This window comes from Hydra vulgaris, chromosome 15 (assembly GCF_038396675.1).
Source record: "Hydra vulgaris chromosome 15, alternate assembly HydraT2T_AEP".
In the NCBI taxonomy this organism is placed as follows: Eukaryota; Metazoa; Cnidaria; class Hydrozoa; order Anthoathecata; family Hydridae; genus Hydra; species Hydra vulgaris.
Window position 1 is genome coordinate 36,269,416 of NC_088934.1, and position 25,864 is coordinate 36,295,279.

General features: G+C 26.2%; 1 protein-coding gene across 1 annotated transcript in view; it reads left to right on the forward strand.

Moving 5' to 3' along the window:
* Positions 1 to 9,551: 9,551 nt before the first annotated feature.
* LOC100197636 (vacuolar protein sorting-associated protein 4) overlaps positions 9,552 to 25,864 on the forward strand; it is a 32,423-nt gene continuing 16,110 nt past the window's right edge. The window contains exons 1-5 of the mRNA XM_065820298.1: positions 9,552 to 9,664; positions 9,780 to 9,891; positions 10,642 to 10,786; positions 15,137 to 15,321; positions 20,825 to 20,862. Coding sequence (XP_065676370.1) covers positions 9,641 to 9,664; positions 9,780 to 9,891; positions 10,642 to 10,786; positions 15,137 to 15,321; positions 20,825 to 20,862 — 504 coding nt within the window. The 5' untranslated portion in view covers positions 9,552 to 9,640. The remainder of the gene's footprint in view (positions 9,665 to 9,779; positions 9,892 to 10,641; positions 10,787 to 15,136; positions 15,322 to 20,824; positions 20,863 to 25,864) is intronic.

The window sequence follows — 25,864 nt, forward strand, 5'->3', positions numbered from 1 at the left end:
GATACATTCCGACTCCGATGCTTCGTCCATTAATTCAAATTTGTACCCTTTTTTTTTTTTACTAATAGGTAAATTTTTCAAATATATGTATAAATAATGCTTAGTTGCTTTGCTCATTGTTCTATTTAATTTTATTTCTAAGTTTATTCCCTGAATATAGTTAGAAATAAATGTATATATATTTTTTTAAATTATTTGTTAGGAATTAAACTTAGAAATAAAATTAAAAAAGATGAGCTTAACTTGAAGTCTATAGACTATTTTAATATAGATGAAAATAAACTTTCAAAGCAATTTGTAAATTTTGCAAAATACCAATAAGAGAAACTTCTGGTAGGATTTTTACTTTTCATTTTACATTACATTTACATTTCTTGATTTTAAACTTATCTCTTTGAATAGTTTGGATCGGTAAGTCAATATGACTTATCGATCTCCTGATTTATAATTAAGACACTAAATGCGTTTTTTATCAGCTCCTGATATGAAACAGTTCAAAAAATATTTAAAGGTTTACTTAGGTAAACCTTTAAATATTTTTACTTAGGTTTACACGTGCATTTTTGTTTATGGAATAGTTATAATTTAGCATACAAAATAGAAACATAAAGATAAAAAATACTGATTTTTCAAAACAATCGGCATCGGCCGATGGTTACCAAGACCGATGACAATGCAAGAGGATGCATCGGCTAAATGGTCGATGTACAGGTGCACCCCTAGAATAAGTAAATAAAGATAAAAACAACTTATGACTCAGTAGTTCAATATTCCTATTCAACAAATACGTTATATATGTAAAAATTGCTTTATGGTTTTCTATTGGAATCTTTACTTAATTCGTAGCTAAAGAATTCAATAAAGACTTGTAAGATTCAATAAGAAGTTCATGCAACAATGTCTTTCTAAGCTAAGTAAAGATTGAATTTGACAACAACATAGAGCTTTTTCTTGACATAAGGAATTCTATAAATACTATGGTTGAATCGTCTTGATAAGTATCAAGATTTTATCTGAATTTAAGACGTTAGAAAAAGAAAAGTCAGTTTTTTTTGTTTGATTTGATCGATTGCTTTGAAAAGTATTTTTTTTTTTAAATACATCTCAAGGAAATAGAACCTGTTAAATTAACTGCTTTTACTTATACATTATAAATAGTATTACAACTAATTTTTCTGATTTGAATAATGACATCAGTAATAAACTAGTAGAAAATTTATGTAGACGAGCGAACAAATATGGAGTTACTACAAAGTTGTTAAAAGGTTTCAAGAATTCTGCAGTCATTTTATCAAATATCATTCTTACACTTGCCGGAAATCTAGCCTTTTTAAAGGAAGTGAAGTAGATGAAGCAGTTCAAGATTTACTAAATAATGATGAAAATAAAAAATGTGTAACTACAAGATGAATTGATTACTACAACAAAAAGAAGAACTGTTGGGTGCATATCGGAGGATAAGATTTTTAGAGATTCAAAATAAAATTCATGCTTTTTTAGAATATCTATAATCAGACAGGAAACACGCAAAAACTATATGATGCAATATTTTACATCAAACCAACGGCAAATCAAAAGATGTTAAACGTTTATTTTCAAATGGCACAAGTTTTTGCGATAAATATGATTGCGACTCTCCAATTAATCACCTACAGCGCTTTTGTTTTTAAGACTTTATTATAAGAAGTCAAAATGTTTTCATTAAAAATTACTTTATCATATTAGTGAATGGATAAATATAATATTAATGTTAAGCAGCTATTTTTGATTTGTAAAATTCGACAAAATAATGAAAAACAGTAAAAATTGAAGGCAGCAAAAACTGTTTTTAAAATTCAAATTAATATATGACGAAGCAATTAGTAACTATTACTAACTAGAAAGTTCCATGGCGCTTGTGAAGCCCCTTTTTAGCAACAAATAACATTTGTTCTAAAAAGTGAAGTAAAGCCAGAAAAACCTTAGAAATATATATATATATATACAATTTTTTTCAATTTTTGTCTTAGGTGCCCTAAAGAAGACCTAAAGGTTTTGTCACAAAAATATATTTATTACGCATGAATTTTTGTATAAAGTGACAAATAATTTAAAGTAATAATTTAATTGTCTGAAAAAAAATTGTTTAAGATAAAAAAAAATTTTAATAGAATTTCCTTATATTGCGACGTATTGTCATTTTTAAGGAGTGAAAATAAGAATAATTTCTCTAATCGTTCCGATACAATTTACAAATCTCATATGTGTACGATTTGAGACACGTCACAAATTAAATTTAAAAATAAGCATTGGTAAAAACTACAGTGTTCGCCATGCGACCTAGAGTCTGCCTTTCGATCTTTCGATAAATCCCGAGCCTTTAATTTTAAAGATAGGATCTTTAAATTTTCACCTGTTATAAAGCGAAGAATGATTAATTACTGGGAAAAATTTGACTATCCTAACTTTAAAACTAAAGGCACAGGATTCATATAAGGATCAAGTGGCAAAGTCAAGGTTGCATGGGGAACACTGCATGTTTTACCCTAACCTAACATTTTTACACCGTTTTTAACAGTTTAATAATTGTTGTTCTTGGTTAATTCAAACCTTCATGTCCAGTTCTTTTTTATTATTATACCTCAGAGATCTAAATAAGTTTCAAAAATTTTATTTAGTTTAACTTCGTTGTAATCCTAGCCTTTACCTTTGGTTTCTTTAACTCCATCGATTCTTAGATTATTTCGCCGAGATCAATCCTCCAGTTCTTTATTTGATTTAACAAGTTCAAATTCGTTGTTTTGGATTATATTTCTTAATATACTTTTTACTTGTGCAGTAATGACAGTCTTAATTTTTTCCTATGTAAGATGTTTATGAAAATTTATTCTCACATATCATCAAGTTCTTTTTTTATTAATTATATATTATTTTTATTGGCTGCTATTTTTATTTATATTTGGTTCAACTTTATCCAGTCCTTCACATAAAATTTTTGTGCGGGAACTTATAATATTTAACACATTTTTTTCCTGCTGTTTTATTATGTCATATGTTTCCTTCTTAAACTCGTAGAACATTTTTTTAATTACTTTTTAAATTTGATTAATTGTAACTGCTATAATTACCTTTTATATTTACATAACTATTTTTAAACTTTTAAAATTTTAAAGTATTTAACAAAATTTCTTTTTCAACGCTGCTTTTTTTTTTTCCAAAATTCAAATTCTCTTCAAAAACCACAATGTTTTTTGAAATGGTACCAAAACACCAATATACTAAAGTACAACAATTAAACTCATAACCATGTTATATTTCCAAACCAACGTTAACGCGTCGTTTTAAAGGATTAAATAAGAATTTTAAATTTGGAAAACCTAAAGATACTACTAAAAACATTGAGAAAGGGTTAGTTGCACATGTTGTTAATTTAGAATCGAGTTTTTTGTTACTGCAACTGATTTAAAAAGACTTATTAATCAGTTGGAAGAAAAGTATAAATTACCCCCATTGATTCAATATAGTAAAAGAAATTGCAGGGAAGAAGTGGTACCACAAAGTTATGAAGGGTAATCATTGTTTATCTTTGCGCATGCCAGAGATAACATTAATGGCTAAAGCTTGTGCTTTCAATAAAGAAAACGTTTATGGATTTTAGGATAAACACAAATCCATATAAAATGAACACAACTTTACAAATAACCAGATATATAACGCTGACGAAGCAGTTCACTGTTCACAAACCATACTAAATAATTTCTCAGATAGATAAACATTAAGTTGGCGCACTCACAAGTGGGAATGAGTTTAACAACTACCAGTGTAATTTGCATGAACGCTTCGGATGAATTCATACAGGATGAAAAATTGCTTAAATAAAGGACATCCAGTGGGTACTGTATTTCGATGCTACAAAAATGGGTTATTATCGATAATTTTAGCAAGTACACAAAGTCAGAAAAGAGCAAAAGTATGCAACCTTTGGAATTAGGAAAAATGAGGTCGGCAATAATTTAACGACCTCAATCTTTTTGAGGTCGGCATCAGGTTGGCAATAATTGTTTGATACAAAGGTGTGACCATAAAACATAGAAAGGAGGTCGGCAAAAATTTGCCGACCTCAAACACTTTAAGGTCGGCATTGCCGAATGCCGACCCTAAATCCGAGGGTTGAGTATGTATGTACTTCTTCTTTTGGAGAAACACAACACCCATACAAAAAATATTAAAGCTATACCCCAAATGAGTATTGCATTATAATGTTATCTTTTCGTGCTTATACAAGACCCTTTTTCCAACCTTTAGACAAATTATTTCTTAAATCTCTGAAAAGCAATTACTACGAAGCCTCCTTTCCTTGGATAAGATCGAATCCCGATAACACAATTAACAAATTAGTGTTTAAGAACTATCAGGCATTCATTTCATTCAAGTTCAGTTCGTATGAATATTTCTTTAAATGGTTTTAAGTTTGTAGGTATTTGGCCATGCAATAAACATGAATTTGGTGGTGATTTTAGCGCACCTGCACTTGCAATTGAAGACTATTTACACACTTCTTTTCTGGGCATCAGTAATCAAGAAGATATTTATGAAGTGATCACACAAGAAAATGAAGAAATCCACAATGAAATAATGGATGTGTTTATCAGCCAAATAAAACTGCAACTAAATGTGTTAGCTTCCATTCCAATAATAAAACAAAGAAAAAAATTCCGTGGAACCTGCTCTAACTTATCAATATAATGTCAATGCAGAATAAATAAAACATAAAAAAAATGCTGCAAATTAAAGAAACACAGTTACTCAAACTTTTCATGCAGGTACTATAAACAAGTAACTATTGTAATACATACGATAATTCTTGTAACAGTGTTTACACTTGTAAAATACTTTTACAACGTTTATTCCGGACATATATAGCAATATTTGAACAAAAAGAGACCTTCCTCTTTGTTTAAAAAATGCAGAACTAAAAAAGTGGGAACCTATCTTTTGTTGTCGGCAAAACACTTTGTTAAAATGATGGCAATCAAAAGACCTGTCAAAATGATTTTGACAATACACTCAGCCAATATTGTGGAAACCCACAATATTAAAAAGGTGACGAAGGAAAGAACTTTCAAGCCAATACGGGTAGTTGATAATAACAAATAAATGAAAGGTGTTGGTCGCACTAAAAATATTTAAAAGAATAAAATTGATGACTTTTAAATCATAAATAATATAGTGATTCATAAATAATATAGTCATTCAGGCTAAACTTTGTTATAAAATTGTTATTAAAGCTGAATGCACGCTAAGTTAAAAGTTTTTTTAAGACTGGTAAATCTAAAATTCTTGTTGAATATAATAGTTTTTTAGCTAACTTAGCAACATTTTTTACAACCATTTTGAAACAATTCAAATATCCAAAATATCAAACTTGCATTATATATTATAAAACCCTGCAGTATTTTGTGTTGCAGATGCCACACTTTAAATATTTGTTTTATCAAAAGTGCGACAGCTTTCGCATTTTTTACAAGATTCTGTAATCCATCAAATAAATATATAATCCATAAAAAAAATAAATATACCCTTTCAGGTCTTTAGTTGTTCAATTAAACAAGGTATATTTCCTGATCAACTAAAGATAGCCAAAGTTACACCAATATTTAAAGGGGGGAATTATCAAATATAACTAATTATTGTCCGATTTCTGTGCTTTCTGGTTTTTCAAAGATTTTTGAAAGGATCCTTTACAATAAAATTTATGATCATCTTTCTAAAAATAAAATACTGAATACAACCCAATATGGGTTTAAAAAACATAGTTCCACTGAACACGCAGTGCTTCATCTGACTAGAAATATTGCTGATTCGTTTGAAAAATTACAGTTTACTGCAGTGTTCATAGATCTATGAAAAGCCTTCGATACGATAAATCATGAGATACTTATTAAAAAACTAGAAAATTATGGAATCTGTGGTAATTTTCTAAAATTACTTAAGAGCTATTTAAGCGATCGTAAACAGTATGTGCAAATTGATGTGTCCTCTGCAGCAAATTTACTAGATATAACATGTGGTGTCCCCCAAGGGTCTATACTAGGACAACTTCTTTTTCTCATTTATATCAATGATCTTTATAATGCCTCAAATTTAAAAACAGTAATGTTTGCTGATGACGCAAACTTTTTTCTGTCTAGCAATAATATCATAACACTATTTAATGACATGAACATAGAGCTAATTAAAATTTCAAAATGGTTTAAGTCTAATAAGTTATCAATTAACATAGAAAAAACTAAATGGACTCTATTTCATCCAAAATCCAAAAAATATCTTTTGCCAAATGATATGCCTCAAATATATAGAGATAATATTCAAATAAAACAATCAAAAGTTGTACTTTTTCTTGGTGTTCTTATTGATGAAAACCTTACGTGGAAAAATCATATTGAAACCTTGCGCACCAAAGTTTCAAAAAATATTGGAGTGTTATATAAAGCGAGAAGTTTTGTAAATAGACACGCATTAATTCAACTTTATGACTCACTTATTCAATGCCATCTAAATTATTCAAATATCGCATAGGGTAGTGGTAAAAAAAGTCAATTAGATCCTCTTTATCGGCAACAGAAGCATCTAGCACGAATAATAAGTTTTAAAGATCGTTTTACTCATGCAAAACCACTAAAAAAAACTAAATGTTTTTAACACTCTTTGCTTTATATTTAAATGTAAGATAAACTTAGCTCCAATACCTTTTCAAAATTTATATGCAATAAAGCCCAAAAACAAATATGATCTAAGTGACAATTTTATTTATCAACAATATTCGCATACAAATTTTGGAAGGTCTCTTATATCTTATCGCGGAGCTTATTTGTGGAACCAAATAGTTTTAAAAAATTTTGATTTTTTTCAAAGTTGGAAGTTTTCTTCTTTCAAAAACAAACTGAAAAAAGTTATTTTCTCAATAGAAAATACTTTCGAGTTCTTCTGATCTCGATTCTCTTTTATAAGTGTTTCTAAATGTAATTTAAAATATTTGTTTTTATTTTTTATTGTTTTTTTAATCGGTATTTTATTTGTATGACGGTTTTCATAAAAACGGTATTTACTAATTTAAAATATTTGATTTTATTTTTTATTGTTTTGTTAAACGGTGTTTTATAATTGAGGTACCTTATTTTATTTGTATGAAGGTTTTCTTAAACGGTATTTACTTTTCATTTTTTTTTTTTTTTTTGAAATAATTGGTTTATAATTTTTGTATTGTTAAACGGTTTTCGGTGACAGGATCTTACGATCCTCTTCGAGTTTCCGTGTTCTTCATATATTATGTACCAACGACATTTTTACCAGAGAATATTGTTAAATGAACAGAAAAATAAATAAATAAATTGAATTAATGCGTGTTGAGTCGTAAATATGATTGTAGGCGATACTTTGTTAAAATATCGATTAATTACAACTATATTACAAACTATATTATATGTTGCAATAATATTGCAATAATATTGTGTAAAATGTTGCAATAATATTGCTATGTGTAAAGTTCAATTGTTTAAAAACTTTATTTAAACATTGCAATATTATCATGATCATATGCCAAGTGTATATATATATATATATATATATATATATATATATATATATATATATATATATATATATATATATATATATATATATATATATATATATATATATATATATATATATATATATATATATATATATATATATATATATATATATATATATATATATATATATATATATATATATATATATATATATATATACGTATATATATATATAAAGTATTAGAATTTTATAGAAACTTAAAATAAACTTAAAATTATATAAAAAATAATGTAAAAAATCCGAAATAAACTTTTATCACCAAATGCGTTAATTTAAAATATAAGTAAATTAAATATATTTATCACAAACTTGAGTGTTTTGAGCCAAAAAATCATTTGTTTCACCATTTGTTTAACTTTAATGGTCACCATTCTGGATTAACTGTGTCGTTTTACCCGACACATCAAATAAATTAATTAAAAACAAATAAGATTTCGGCTGACGGAGTTTTAAATCTAATGTTGAAGAAAAATCCAGGGGAAAATTGGAAAAATCTTAACTTTATAAGAGTCTACATTTATTTTAAAATAATACATAGTATAATTGAAACCTTTTTAAATAAATCACTATATGAAATAATTTGTTTTAGATGCAGTTTTTATTTTTATTTTCAATTATTTAGTAATTTTGTAACAAAAAACAGTTTTTTTCCACAATTAAAATCTATATCAGTATAATTTGGATAAATTAAAGTTGAGTGCCGTTAACTCCTTAAACAGATAAATTCATATTACTTTGTATTACAGGTTATTAATAGTTTAATAAGTAAGTAAAAAACTATTATAAAATCTATGTTAAAAAGATGTTAGGCAGATATATCCGCAGATTTTCAATTCTAATTTTTAGATACATAATCTTCCTATTATCTTGCAATGCAATAACAAATAAAACTTTATATAAAAATTCATTTTTATTAATAATATCAATTGACATTTTCAGGTATGAAAGTTTCAATTGATATCAATAAAAAAAATTGCAGAAACTCTTTCTCTCTTTATATATATATATATATATATATATATATATATATATATATATATATATATATATATATATATATATATATATATATATATATATATATATGTATATATATATATATGTATATATATATGTATATATGTATATATATATATATATATATATATATATATATATATATATATATATATATATATATATATATATATATATATATATATATAGATCTATAGTTTGTTGTCTTTGGAAAGAGCGGAAGGAAAAAAGTGATTCTTATGCCAACACATACGTCACTTTTAATTACTTTTGACTTTTGTCCAACATTTGCGTGTTGGACGAAAGTAAAAACCATTAATTTAATTACAAATAAATCGTTTTTTAAAAAAACCACAAAAACGCAAATTTAATTGACCAGAATGTTTTAAAAACATTCTGAATGTTTTTACCAATATAAACAATGTTTTTATTTTTAAGTTTTTTAATAAAATGTTTTTATTTTTATTTATTTTTACTGTAAATCATGCGCGGAGTGTTGCTACATCGACTATCTTATAGCCTGACTCGCAAGGGAGTGCTGCTACATCGACTGACAAATAGCCTGACTCGCAAGGGAGTGCTGCTACATTGACTGACAAATAGCCTGACCCGCAAGGGAGTGCTGCTACATCTACTATCTTTTAGCCTGACCCGCAAGGGAGTGTTGCTACATCAACTGAGGGTTTGGTTGGGGCAGGCAGTCTATCAATTAATAAAAAAAAATAATTCCGGTCTTGCATTTTAATTTTTACTTTTTGTCAGCAAAATATGGAAAAAACTTTATATATACATATATATATATATATATATATATATATATATGTATATATATATATATATATATATATATATATATATATATATATATATATATATATATATATATATATATATATATATATATATATAAAGTTTCTGAAAATTAATATTTACTTAAAAATCTTGACTTTATAGGTGTAACCTTACTCGATAATTATGATGCCATATTAAACTTATAAAACAGATTATGGCTACCGGTGGAACTCTTCAGGTAATTATTAAATGAAAAAATCTTAAAACTTCCAAAGTCTTATTATAGCTTCATATTAGTAAACATTTCTGCTGCCATTATATTTATATTGCTAATGCTTTTTTATGATTTCTAGAAAGCTATTGATCTTGTTACCAAAGCAACAGAAGAAGATAAAAATGGCAATTATGCAGAATCTTTGCGTCTTTATGAGCATGGAGTAGAATACTTTCTTCATGCTATAAAATGTTATTTTCTTTTTTTATATACATATATTTATATTTTATATGTAAAATTAAATATGCATATCTGCAATGCAATGCAATGAGTTACAAAAACCTAAATATGTTTTTGCTTTTCCAAGTACTGGGATCCTGGGAATTAGGATTTTTTTAAATTATTACTTTGGTTGGGCTTACCCAAATCCACCTAAAACACTGGTTTTAGGTCTTAATAGTAAATTTGTTTAAAATTTTTTCTGCCTATTAAAAAGTGAAAACTGTAGTAATGCACTTATTTGCTGCATAAAAGATTCAACATGGCAATCAACATTGAAAAGATATTGCTTTTGAATTTAAAAGCATTTATTATCAGTATTTAAAATAAGCTTAAAATTATTTAATATTAACAATCAAGTATAATAATATTTTCAGCATAATAATAACATTGTTTATAATATGTAATATTATTTTAATAGTATTATGTAATAACATGGTAGCGTAATCATAAAAAGATATAAATTTCTAACAATTAAAAGTTAATAAATAATAGATGAAATTTTTAAATTAACAATATTGACAACTAAATTTGACATTAAATAACACCTTTCATGTAATATATGACAAATTTTTAACAACGTTTCAATAAAGTATGATAGGGAAATATTATAAGTATATTTTTCTTTTGTAAAAAATAATGTGCTGGTATCAATTAATGTTATTATTTAATATAATGTCAAATTAAATAAGTTAATGTTCAGTTGGTGTTTTTTTTTAAAGATGAAGCTCAAAGTGATAAGTCTAAAGAAAGTATCCGTGCAAAATGTATTCAATATTTAGACAGAGCAGAAAAATTAAAGAAATTTCTTGCTGAACAAAATGGTGATAAAAAGAAACCTGTTAAAGATGGAGGAAGTTCTAATAAGTATATTTTCTTAATTTAAAATTTAATATAAAATAAACTATATGTTCAACTTTAAAAATTAAAAATGCTAGTAAGGCAAGAAACCACAGTACAATCAGACAGAACCACAGTACAATCAGACAATCACAGTACAATCAAAACCACAATCACAATCAGACAGAAATTAAAAATTTTAGTTTTTATTCAAACAATTTTAGCTTAAAAACCTAATCAAATTTTTTTTACTTTTTCTTATTATTTTAAAAAAAGTTAAACAGGTTCTGTTAAGTTCTGCTATTTTATTTTAGAAATTTTATTGATTTTGGTTCTACAAATATTTCCTCAAAAATAATTTACAAAATACAACAACAAAATTTATAATAGTTATACAACAATTAGTAAGTGACCAGGGTTGATATTTGACCGGTTATATTTTTTATGCATATATATGCATATATAAACATTATGATCAATATCATCATCATCATCATCATCATCATCATCATCATCATCATCATCATCATCATCATCATCATCATCATCATCATCATCATCATTATCATCATCATCATTATTTTCATCATATTATCATCATCATATTCATCATCATCATCATCATCAGGCTTTAGTCTTCCTCTTTTATGCTGTTTCTCTACTCATGGTCAATGTTCAAACGAGCTATCATCTCTATTACGATAAACCAAAACTCATTCTTTCTTGGCTTCTTATTCAACAAGTTGTATCTTTTTACTGTATCTGTTCGTTTTTGTTATAAAAACTTTTATTAATCTAGTTTTTTTTCCTTGCACATCAAAAAAACCTTATAACTTTTACCCATCTTATATTTTCCTTTTTATTTAACCTAAAACTTTTTGAGTCTTCAGTTAACTGTTTATTATAATCTTTTTTCTAACTCCGGCTATCAACCCCTGCTAAATCTTATAATTTTGCAGTGGCTGGCTTTGCAAAAAGTCTCATTTTTAGCCAGGGCCCAGGCCCCATTCACTCCCTAACAACAACAAAGTTTATATTAGTAATCCAACAATAAAGTTTATATTAGTAATATGACAACAAAGTTTATATTAGAAATACAACGACAAAGTTTATATTAGTAATACAATAACAAAGTTTATATTAGTAATACAACAACAAAGTTTATATTACTAAATCTTACACAACAAGTCAAAGAACCAACTCATAAAATGGAACACATACTAGATGTAATAATTAATAAGCCAGATGAAATATTAGTAATTATGCTAGCTGTGATAGACTTAGATTCGAGTGACCATTTCCGCATTGATTTTAAAGTAGAACAAGGAACACAAAAAAAGTTATACCATACTTTTACATACAAGAATTTTAAAACAGTGGTATGTCCACTGTATTTTTAAATTCTTGTATGTAAAAGTATGGTATAAGTCCTTTAACAATCAAAACTTAATAAGTAAACCAGAACAAGTATGGTATAGTCCTTTAACAATGAAAAATTAATAAATAAACCAGAAATATCATCAGGTGAAAATATGAAAGACAAAATAACCGTATATAACCAAGTAATGAAAAAAAAAGTGCAGAAACATGCCTCTATAAACTAAAAGAGTAAAAAAAGTCGATGTAGCTCCTTGGTTTGATGGAGAATGTATGCAGCTATGGCAAAAATGAAGAAAAGCAGAAAAACTGTTTAAGAGAACAAAAAATGAAAGTGACAAAAATAGTATAGATGCTTCAGGTAAAAAACAACAATAATTGCTTATATAAAAAAAAGAATATATTTCTCTAACCTATTGAATAAAAACATTACAAGTAAAAGTCTATTTTCATTGGTAAACAAGCTACTAGATAAAACTCAAGAATACGTATTACCATCAGCTGATTCAGATGAAGAACTAGCTAACAACTTAAATAATTATTTTACTGAAAAAATCTGAAAACTTAGGTCTAATCTTCAAATATCCCAAACAAAAAAAGCACTCCAGATTATAATGGTCAGCTTTTAAGAAATTTTGATCTAACGGCATACGAAGAAATTTACGATAAAAACATGTCATCTGGAGTAAAATGTTCTCCCGCTGATCTTATTTCAGCATATCTACTAAGGAATAATTAACAAACATTTATGCATATATGGGTTGAAATAGTAAACCTATTGCTAGAATCAAGCAGCATGGATTCTCTTAAAAGTGCTAGGTTACTTCCAATAATAAATAAGTTAGACTCTGCCACAGATACTGAAAACTTCAAAAATTATAGACCCGTTTCTAATTTAGTATTCATTAGCGAGCTAATAGAAAGAGTAGTTTCCAATCGTCTTGATTCCCACATGATAACAAGCAATCTTCAAATAGAATATCAATATGGATACATTAAACATCACTCGACTGAAACACTTTTACTTAAGCTTACCAATGATGTATTTAAACTCTTTGATAAACATACACCTTCAGTACTAATGTTACTTGATCTAGTGCCTTCAACACTATTGATCAACAAAAACTACTTGGGCTATTAACTAGTGAAATAACTAATTGACTCAGTTCACAAATCTTTTCAAAAATCCTCTTAAAATTCTGTTACCATTGCTGAAGTCATTTCAATGAATAAACGTTATTAACCCATTTTACATTTTAAATAAGCAATTACATTTTTCAATTAAGTTACCAAGAAAACAATTAGCATTAGTAATTTTAATTGTGACATTTTATAAAACAATAATATTAAATATTCAGTTTTATTGGATTTTTTTTTTTGCTAAGTATAAATTTACATGCTAGATTAAACTTTATATCATCATTGCATGCTGGGATTTCATATTTTTACATCTACTCCTAGTTTCTATTAAAAATAATGACAATGGTGTACACTTGCGGTCGCCCGATGGCAAATGCCACTCAAATCTTTCGAAGGGCTACTGGAAATAATGTTTTGATGCAATTGAATCGCCCGGCGGGCAACTATTAAAACTGATTCATTTTTTTAACTTATTACTTAAATTTATGTTACTCATTATTCAAATTTTTTTTTTTTGCCGCAGTTTGCATTTCTACATTTAGTAACATTTTTGCCACTAAAGGTAAATTTGTTCTTTTGTTTTCGAAAGACTATTACTTTTTATTAATGAAATATTAATTTTTATCAATGAAACAGCTTTTGATAATTAACTTTTAATCTAACGTAACAATAAAGCAATATTTTTAAAGTCTTATTGTTGAAGTTTATTTTCCTTCTTTTCTATTAACTTGCGTCATTCTGTTTAAATAAGAACGCCAGTTTTCGTTTTTTATAAAGAATGAATAAAAGTTTTGAAGTCATAACTGCTGTTAATTAGCAAACATTTTTACAAAATTAAATTATAAAAATTTCTTATGTTAAAAGTTTATTTATCAAACACTTTTAATTAAATAAAAACTCTTTTTATTTAATTTTGTTAAAACGCTTGTTGAAAACACCTTCTTTAAATAATATAATAAAATTTTAATATACAAATAAAGTTTTATTATAGGCTCTATAATAGTAAACATTCCATTGTTATATTATTAAAAATAATTTCAATATAATGATACATTTTTATTTTAAAGAATAACTTCAAAAAAACTTTGTTTGAAAGCTATTTTATCTTTCAATTATTGTTCATTAAAAGTTTAATTACAAAAAAACTTTTTTTTCTCTCTTTAAAAAAGAGTGAGTTTTTTTTTAAACTTTTTTTTAAAAAGTCCTTAAAGTCGCATTTTTCATTCAATCAAAGGTTAATTACATAAAACGCAAATATAAATACTAAAACATTTTAAACACTACTATATAAATGTGTCAATAGTTTTTTCACAATTCTCATTCATTTAAAGTTTAATTACATAAAAGGTGGCGCAAAGAAAATTACATTTTAAATGCTACTTTATAAATGCAACAATAGTTTTCTTATAATAAATATAACGAATCGTAACCGCTGAAATTGAAAAAAGATAAATAATCTTTTTTATAACTTTATATTTATCAAATATGAAAATATAAAATTCATAGTGAAAACACACACTTTAAAAAACTCATTTAAAACATATTTAGAACATAAATAAAACTTTTTTTTTTTTAATGATAACGGACGACTCAAAATAATGGCGGGCGACCAAGATTAACTAAATTATTATTCTCAGTCGCCCGCCGGATTACCGACCAAAATCCTAGTGTACACCACTGAATGATCACTTGAAATTAGTAATAAAATTTATTAAAAAATAGTCTGTGCACCATTGTATATATGTATATACATATGTTCTTTTCCTAATGTCAAACAATAAAAATACTGAGCATGTTTTCCTCAATTAGTTTTGGATTATGTTAAGCTTTTTTTAGCATGTTATAGTTTTTGTTTTACAGGAAAAATAATAGCGATAGTGACGATGAAAGTAGTGAAAGTAAAAAATTCAAAGATCAGCTTGGTGGTGCTATTGTCGCTGAGAAACCAAATATAAAATGGAGTGATGTTGCAGGTCTTGAAGCTGCTAAAGAAGCTTTAAAGGAGGCAGTTATATTGCCAATCAAGTTTCCTCATTTATTTACAGGTACTTTTTTAATTGTCTTGTGTCGGTTTTTTTTAAGATTTTAATTTATAATTACAATAGAAAAGTGCCTTGAAATTAGGACTAACTAGAAGGGTAAATTTTCTGCAGCAAAATGCAAAACACAACCAGTATAATGACTTTCAATCTGTTTAAACAAATTTAATAACTGGCTTTTTAAAAACCAAAACATGTAGTTTTTTAAAATGTTGTAAACATGTTTTACCAAAAGTTAATATATATTTGTTATTTATATACACGCGTAAAATACATATATATGTATATATTGTGCTGGTTATATATATGTGTATATATTGGATGCTTTTTAGTACTTTTAGTGTGCATTTTGTTTTTTTAAAAACCAAAATGAGTTTTTACCAAGTAAGAGTCATTGCTTGGTTAAGACCATATATTAGTAGTAATTGCGAATAATGAGACATTTATTATAAATTGACTTAACTACTTATTGGACTCTTGATGTTTGGAATCAGCTATGTTATAATATTTCTTTCTGATGGTACTTTGAATACTTTTGAAAGATAGTTTATGAATTTTAAAAATTTGATCATTTTCAAATGTTTTTGAATAAAATAACAATTACGTACAAAAGATACTATTTTATACTAATGCATCCCCCTCCCCTTCACTCATACCTTGCGCCGCTTTGGAGTAATAGAGGGGGGGGGGGTTGTGTTAATATAAAATTTTATCTTTTGTACATAATTGTTATTTTTTTTTACATATTATCTCTCATATTTAAATATTATTTTGTAATTTTCTTGTTTAGCGGAGTTTAAAATAGCATAAGTTACTGTAGGCTCAAGACCAAAGTTTTGGTCTTGAGGCGCCTCGAGACTCATGTTTAACTGTCTTGGTCTTGGTATTGGTTTTGAAGCCTAAAGTCTTGGTCTTATTCTTGGTCTTGAAAGCCTAGAGTATTTGTCTTGGTCTTGGTCTTGACCCTTTACTGTCTTTTATTTCTTGATTCTCACAAAAAGTATCAACTCAATGAAGGGATTATTTATTAATAACAAACCGTAGATCGTCGCAACTTCCCACTCTTAAAGAGAGTCTTGATCCCGATCTTGTAAAAACTTTCAAAGTCTTGGTCTTGGGTTGATTTTTTGATGTCTTGGTCTTGAAGCATTCAGTCTTGATCTTGGTCTTGAGTCCAAATGTCTTGGTCTTAGTCTTAGATTTTACTGTCTTGACTACATCTCAAATTGTTTTCCAATAAAAAGGGAAACAAAAAAATTTGGTTTAATAAATTGATTTTAATTAAATAAATTTGGTTAATAAATTATATTAAGTATAAGAATATGCTTAAATTATTTTTTTAGAAAAAAATTTTTTTGTACAGAAGTAAAATAATTTATTAATTTTAATTTAAATTTTTTATTATTTAATTTTTATTTTAACTTTTGCAATCACTGGTTTAATGTTTGCAATAGAATGTTTCTACTTTTAAAACTATTTTCAAGAAACAAAATATAATTAACTATTAAAAACCTTTACAAAATTTACAATTTACAAAAAAAAAGAACTTTCTTCCTCATTTAAATTTTTTCTTCAAATTCTTTTAAAATTTTCCAATTTTTTTTCAATTTCAAATTTCGAACGCAAAGTTATTTGAATAATAGAATTTTAAAAGACTAAAATTCTTTTGTTCAAATAGATTTCTTTTGAAATAAAATTCCTAAAAATAACTTACGTATTTATAGAAAATGTTTAGTCTTAAATAAAATGAAAAAATAAAAAAAATGGTGTCAAATTTTTCATATTCTATTTGACAATTTTTGTTAAAATAATTTTTAGTTAGAAGCTTATATTATTTATTAACAACATATAAGATATAAATAGAAACATTTGTATGACTAACTTTTGCGAGTCTTTGAATATATTAAGTAAATTAATATAATGATAAGTTAATATTTGAGTAACTGTCAGTTACTGAAGTAACTTAACTGGTTATTTTGATTTTGTTTATAAATAAATTTACTGTGATGTACTTTATCCATTCAGTAAATCAAACTAAATATAACTTTAAAAAGTTCAAGGTCGTTAGAGTGAAAAATGTTGAAGCAAAAAAGTTGCTGGTTTCTATTAGCATTGATTAACTAATAGAAATTTTTAAAAATAAAAACGAAGTAATATATATTTTGTTATACTTAAAGTAGTAAAATTAATAATATAAAATTGTTGATAAAATAATAATTTAAATTATTATTAATAAGTTAATATGATGCAACGTTTAAAAAGATAAATACCAGGCTGTTTTGTTAAAAAAAAAGAATAAAGAAAAAATTCTCTTTAATGTCTTTTCCCTTTTCAACTTTTTGCTTCAACAACCTTTTAATATATTATTGGCTTCCACGCAGAGATTTAAAGTACTTTAAATTCAAAAGTGCTTTACGTTGAATGAAAATCGTTGCGCAAAAGAGCAAATGATCATGCTTCAATTCAAAAGATAAATTTAGCGTGATGTACTTTATGGCAAAAACATTACTTTTAAGAATTGCCAAAAAAAAAATGCTAAATTAGAAAAAAAGTAAATAAACAACCAAAAAATAAAAATTGTGAAAATATTTTTTGTAATGAAAAAACTAATTGCAAAGGTGTGAAAAGCAATCGCGATTCGTGATCGCGATACATTTAATTCTAGCTCTGCATTAACAATTTTTCTACTTCAATTTATTATTATTTATGTTTATTTAATTTATTATTAAAGTATTTATTATTGTTTAATATATTAACAATTGTTCTCCTTTTAATTTGGTCAGAATTTTTATAAATCTATTGTACGCACTTTTAAGGAAACTTTAAGAGTTAACTGTTTGGTTTAAACAAAAAAACATAAACTTCTTTTTTGTTTTTCCATTTCTTTTTTTTTCAGTTTTAAAATTAAATTGAAGAAATTTGTAAAAAAAAGCAGTTATTTTAAATATTTTTTAAAAGATTTTCCTTTTTGTTTTGTTTTTTTAAGAAAAAAAATCTGTTTTGCTGATTTTTTTGGTTTTACCAAAAATTAATTAAGTTTATTTTTGTTGCTTTTAGTTGTAAGAAAATTTTTAAAAAGTTTCTATTAATTTAAATTATTTAAATAGCTCTTTATCACAACTAAAAAGTGTTTAAATACCCAAACAATCATTAAAAAAAGTCTGAAGTCTCTTTCATATCGTTGCTGCAAAACAAAACTATCTTAAGTCCGTTTTTGCTGTTCTGAGAAAAAGGCATTTAGAGTTTTAAATTTATCGCTATGTTTGATCTTTAGGATTAAACCAGGGCTGCGGAGTCGTGGAGTTGGAATCACGACATTTTTAGCAAACTTTGGCATAAGTGCGAACTGTCATAAGTGTGAACTGGCATGTGTGCGAATTGGCATAAGTGCGCCAAATAAATTTGCAAATATTGGCATAAGTGCGAACTGGCATAATTGCACATTGGTATAAATGCGAAATATCAATTAGCACTAATGCCAATATTTGCAATTTTATTCGGCGCACTTATGCCAATTTGCACTTCTGCCAGTTCGCACTTATACCAGTTTCTGTAACTGCTTTGCACTTATGCCAATTTGCACTTAATTTTGCACTTATATATATTATTAGCTTTAAAAAATAAAGTTTTTAAATAAACTAACAACATCAGGCATGTAAAATAAAAAATAAACTTTGTACAGTAGCTAATCGAACATTCATGCATAAAAATAGATACATTTTTTCAAATAAAAGCCTTTGATGATTTATTTCACTGTGGTAAAATAATTATTACATGTGTTGAGTTCTAGCATTCTGAATAATATTCAGAATGCTATAACTAACTGTTTAATAATTATTAAGAACATGTTACTAAATATACCTGGTATATTTAGTAACATGCTCTTAATAAGTTTGATTTGTTTTTCTTTAAAAATAATTTAGGATAACATTTTAAAAACTGCATATAAATATACAGATAGTCTTGATTGAGTTTAGATGGATATGATAGTTTTGAATGTTTCTTTAAATTTTTTTGGACATAAGATATTTGAATTTACTCATTGAGTCCAAAATTTAATCATTTTTGGCCCCATATATTGTAAGATGTTTTTAATACACCTTAAGGGTATCTTTAACCAACAAAGTCATTTTTGCCAAAAATGGACTTAAGATAGTTTTGCTTTGCAGCAATGATATAAACATTTCAATGTTACTTGCAAGTTTGTTGTACAAGTCTTTATGTTTTTGTTTTTTTTTTGTTTTTTTTTTTTGTTAAAAACAGTTGATAAGGAAAATTACCATTACAAGAAACAACTGAGGCTAAAACATTTTTTTAGTGTTTGAGTAAAAAAAATTAAAAAAGTAAAATAAATAAGAACTCTAGCGTTTTTACAAAAGCCTATGAACTCTTGTTTAAAGTATATTTATCCAATAAGCATCTATTGACATGAAAAATGGTTTGGTCCAACAGGTAATGTCCAAAACATGGGTATTGAATAAGTGTTCATGCATTAATCACATATTGTACTCTCTTGTTTAGATTTAGAATAGAACTTGAATAGCTAAAACAGGTTTTATCAAGATATATCAATATATACAGAAAAAGTTGGAACATCAAGATATATCAAGATATACAGAAAAAGTTGGAACTGCAAACAATTAAAATTTAAACTAAAAAAAGGAAAATGATCTTGTCTACAATAGACATTTCATTTTCATTGTAATTTGTATTGGGGAGCCTGGTAGAAAAGGTGTTGCTTATAAAACTTGCTCGCTCACCTAAAATAAAAAGAAATATATTCATTAGATTAAAAAAATAAAGACCTATCACCAACAGAATATACATTTTGATTCATGAACATTAGGGTGCTTGTAAAAACATTTTTTTTTCGAAAATATCTGCTGGCATCCCTTGAATGTGTTCTATATAACATTATAATACTGGATTTAAAAAATTTTTTAATAAAAATATTTTGAGGGGTTGTTACTGACTCTCGAATATTAAATGGGTCCCTAATATTATCAAAAAAAAGTTTTTCAGAAGTATATTGTGTTGGGTCTCAAATGAAGTGAATTTATATAAAAATTTCAAAAATAATTATCTTTTTATAAAAAAACATCGATAAAAAATTATAATAGAAAAATCTTGTTAAATTCCGTATTTTTCGTTTTTAGTTCAAAAATGTCATTTTCTGTTTATTTAAATCTAAAATAATAATTTCATTTTAAAATGATTCATATTTTTGAAATTTCTACATAATTTTGCTTCATTTGAGAACCAACATGACATACTTTTTAAAAACTTTTTTTTTGATAATATTAAGGACTAATTTAATGTTCGATGGTCTGTAACAACCTCTCAAAATATTTTTTATTGAAAAATTTCTTGAAAAAACTTAGAAGAAAAATCAATATATATAACACATTCAAGGGGTGCCAGCAGACATTTTCGAAAAATGTTGTTTTTAGAAGTACCCTATCAAACATATGTACATTTTATTTCAAATTTTAACAAACATTATGTTTAGGTAAACGTACTCCATGGAAAGGTATTCTTTTGTTTGGGGTAAGTATTTTTTAAATTTCCTAATAATTTTTATTTTAAAAGAAAGAAAGTAGCAAAATAAATTTGTTTTATTTTTTGTTATCATAAATTCGTTGGGATTTGTTAGGTAATTGTAGGGTTTTTTTTTGTTTTTGCATTAGTTTTTTAGCTTTAAGGTTTTTTTTCTAGTAGTTTTTGTTTACTTAATTTAAAATTATGCAAAATTATTGCATAAATCTAACTTTTACAATAATATTAAATTTTGCAATCCAAACTTATTTCATAAAATAACAATTTTTATTAGCTGATTTCTATTTAAATTTTTTTCTCAGTTTAACAAATACATGGAATAAGAAAAAAAAAATAAAACAGTAGTTCTTATCTTTAAAAAAAAATTTCTGCATAACAAAATAAAAATAGGCTGTTATTTGATGAACATAATAATACAAACAATACTGATAAAGTAATATGCTAAATAGAAGAATGAAAACAAGTTTTTCAATAAATTCAACTTAAAATCAAAGGCTAACCCAAAAACAAGTTTTAATATTGCATATATTATGCTATAATGGTCAGTATCAATAGGAACTTATAAATAATTGTTCTCCACCTAATTCAAAACATCATAAAAGATGTTTCATAGTTGTCCATATCATCACTTGAAAGATAAAATGTTTTAATATATTTCACATATGTTATACACAGAAAATTAATTGTGCTCAAAATTTATTATATGGTATTTCTTGTGGTGCCTTAGGTTTATAAGAGTAATTAGTTATTTTTTAATTTTTTTCAGCTTTTTAAGATTTGCTTTTTTTTATATTTATAATGTATGTACTGTATTTTCAATTTAATTTAGAAATTAGTGTTATTAGCAGAACTTTTTCTTTCTTCAAAGATATTTTTATAACATTTAAAAGTTTGTCTAAATCAATACAGTTTAATGTGTTAATGCACTTTTAATTGTCCGATAATATATATTTTTAATTTATTAAAAATAGTTTATAAATAACTAATAAAAAATATTTTTACATATATTTTTAGTAAAAATTATTAATAACATATATATATATATATGTATATATATATATATATATATATATATATATATATATATATATATATATATATATATATATATATATATATATATATCCTAAATATAGGAAAGTCTACATTATTGCGATAACGATTAGCTGAAAAAAATTGAGTTTTATCTGAGTTAAAGTTCACCAGCCACTGAGAGTCCCATACTGTAGCAAATTGAGTTTTATCTGAGTTAAAGTTCACTAGCCACTAAGAGCCCAATACTGTAGCAGAAGTGAGATCCTTTTCAAGCTCAATGCCATCTCCAAGCAATTAGAGAGTATTAATGGAAATATCTGCCAACAATGCCACCTTAAATGTGTGAATTTTTGGGAAATTGTTAATGTAAATTAAAAAGAGTATAGGGCCAAGGATCAAACCTTGAGGATCTTGCAAAGTAACAGCAAATGAAGAAGAGTGATATATATATATATATATATATATATATATATATATATATATATATATATATATATATATATATATATATATATATATATATATATATATATATATATATCTTAGGGTGTCTCTTATATGAGTGAAATTTTTTTTGGATATTGAAATGTATACCCTCTATTTCTTTTTAAACTATCTAGACTTAAATAAAATTTTTTATCTTCGTACGACAACATTAATGCATGCCAACAGAACTTTAAAGATATTGAAAATGGCTGTTTTTAACCCTTCCTGTTATGTAGCTCAGGGGTGTTCAAAAAAGTAAAATTTTCAAAATGCGAATATATAAAAAGCCAAATTTGGAGCAAATATATAAAAAAAATATGACTAAAAAAAAAAGTTCTAAAAATATTGACATCTATCTTGTGTTTAAGCGGCGAAATACCCAGAAAAATGCCCCAAATTGTTCCTAAATTATTTGGCTTTGAGAGCAAGGTAAATCTCAATACTTGGTAAAACTTTTTTTTCTAATGTGATCATAATGGTCTAAAGTTTTTTTTAGATTGTTGTGTATCCTAGTTTTTTCATAATTGTTGTTTAAATTAAGAAAAGATTTTGCAAAAAAAATAATTTTGCGCAAATAGGCAAAAAAAATAATTTTGCGCAGATATGCAATACAAGAATTTTTTTTTTTTTGCATAAATTATGAAAAATCTTTTTCATTTTAAACAACCGTTATGAAAAAACCAGGTTACACAACAATCTAAAAAAACTTTGGACCATTATAATCACATAAAAAAAAACTTGTTTACAAAATATTGAGATTTACCTTGTGCTCATAGTCAAATAATTTAGGAACAATTTGGGGCATTTTTCGAGGTATTTTGCCGTTTGAGCCCAAGGTAAATGTCAATATTTTTAGAATTTTTTTTTTGTAATCGTATTTTTTTATATATCCTCTAAATTTGACTTCTTGTGTATTTGCGTTTTGAAAATTTTATTTTTTTAAACACCCCTAATCATTTGAAATTTTTATATTTTCTAAAATATTTGTTAAAAGAATATAAAATTGCAGATCAGGCAGGATATTTTCCTTTGAGGGTCTCTTTTTTACAGTCTGGGTACAGTATTCTATGCTCTTGCACACAACAAAAATTGCTTTTGTTCTTCTTTTGCAGTCATCAAATTATAAAAATTTTAAATATATTTTACTGTCCTTTTAGCTGCATCATTAACTGCTCTTAAAGAATGAATTTTTATTTTTGCTTATTTATAGGCATCATCTTCATTCCATGTTTAAACAGATTTCTGAAGAAAGTTCTTCTTAATTTTTAATCGAGAGAATAAATTTATGCTCTTGACAGACACAAAATCACTTAATATTTTTCCTGCAACAATTAATAAGGCAGTATTATTAGTTCAGTGAAAACAGTATGGAAAAAAATAGTATGTATTCCTACCTACCATACAAATAATCAGACATATCTTCTGTCGATGGAATGTATCTCTTCCCATAATAAGGCAAACTTTCTTTTTGTATGTTCACTACAATGTTTTCCTTGGTTTGTTCATTAACTTCATCATCACAGAGTGATAAAACTTTAATTTCTTCTGAAAATTACCAAAGATGTTGACAAAACTTGTTCAGGGCTGCTTTAGAGACGATTCGTCAACAGTTTTGTATTCCTTATGCCTCTTTAAAAAGCACAAATCTTGATTTGGTGCCTTCACCACCAGACTACATACAAGCCAAGGCTTTACATATATAACTGCAATAAATAAACAAATGTCTTCAAGTGCTCATTTATCCTTGGTGCTAATTTTGATCTGGGATTGCAACAAACATATCTTTAAAAAGTAAATAGCTCTAGCCATCCACCTCGCTTGGTGCATTGCTCTGGGAGGTCTGATTTTAATTTTTTTCTCATTATCACCTCCTAAGTAAATAACAGATAGTTCAATCAATTCCCGATAATTTTCATGTACAATAGTTTTTTGCAGTTCTCGATGATAAAATGTCAACAATTCTTCAATTGTTGTATTACTAAAATGTTGTTTAACAATATCGATGTATGTTTCAATTGCAGCCGGATCAAAAGTTTTCCAGTTGTCTCTAAATTTTTTGAACATTGGATATCAGGGCTACTTGTTACTTGGTGGATTTTTGTTTCAAACACACATTTTAAAACCAGTTTGTAAATGTGATGGCGGCAAGCAAAAAGTAATAATTCCCTGTCTAGTTTTTGTTCCAAAAGTACACAAGCTTCTTTTAATGGTCCTGTATTAGACACTGTTGTGTCACAGCACATTATTTGTACCCTATCATCAAGGTTCCAGTCATAAAGTGCTTTTAACACAGCTTCAGCTTGATCTTGGCCGGAAGAGTTCTCCAATTTGAGTACAGCCAGCAGTTGCTCTTTTTCCCCATATGAAATTAGAATTGCCTGACGTTCTTCTTTAGAACTTCTTACGTCCATTCCAGGTAATAATTTCCCATCCCATTGAACAGTCACCATTTCAGGTATATTGTTCTTAAAATCTGATTTTATACATTCCGCTCTATCTTTTCTACTTTGTGTGTTGAATGGGCAATTTGTTTATCGAAAAATCATCACAGCTCAGCTAGTGCTTATACTACAGCCTGAAGTATATAGACAGAATCCCTTATGCTTAACTGACATCTATCTAAAGCTGCAACTAACTTATGCGTGATAAAGTTTTTCCTTCCTCTTCTTTGAGTAAAAAGTCTTTTTCAAGTAAAGTTTGTAAAAATCTTGAGTAGTAAGAGATAACAATAAACTCCCAAAACACATTTGCTCATGCCTTTTTTTTTCTTTTTTTAATTTTCTCTGTCTTACCCTGTTTTCGGATAATTTTTTGTCTACACTCGCTTCACATCCTAGACATCCTGGTTTTCGTTGTTTTTATAAAAATATTTCATCTTCTTTTATTTTTATCCACTCCAAAGCATCAGCATGTGCTATATCGAATAAATTATCTAAATTGTTTTGAAAGTTCTCTTCACGGCACTTGTACACATTTTGCTTTTTTTTGAAGTTTTTTTGCATATTTCTCCAAGCATGATGAAGATCTACAAGTTTTTTTACACAGTTTGGTATAGCTTTGGTAGGGATTCTAGCTTTTTCCCAAAATATAATACACTTTTGAATGACAAGATTTGCGCTTTTACTAACAGTCAATTTAACTTCGCGAGTGTTAAAAAAAAATACTGCAAGAACTTGATGGTTAGATGGTAACTTTGCACCTGTTATTTGATTATTCACATCATTAACTAAGAAAATACTTTTTTTATTGCTTCTTAATTCCACTGTCATTTCTTAAATGTAAAACAATATGTGTTAATCACAAGAATAACTGAATCACTTTACAAAGTTAAAAAATCTCAAGAAATCTTTGCAAATAAATACTTTTTTTTTTTTTTTTTAAACATCTTTGCTTCCAACAAGGCTGCAAGCAACCACTAATTAAAGTTGGAAGTTACTGGAAGCTTCTTTAAATTTAGTTGAAAATAAACTGG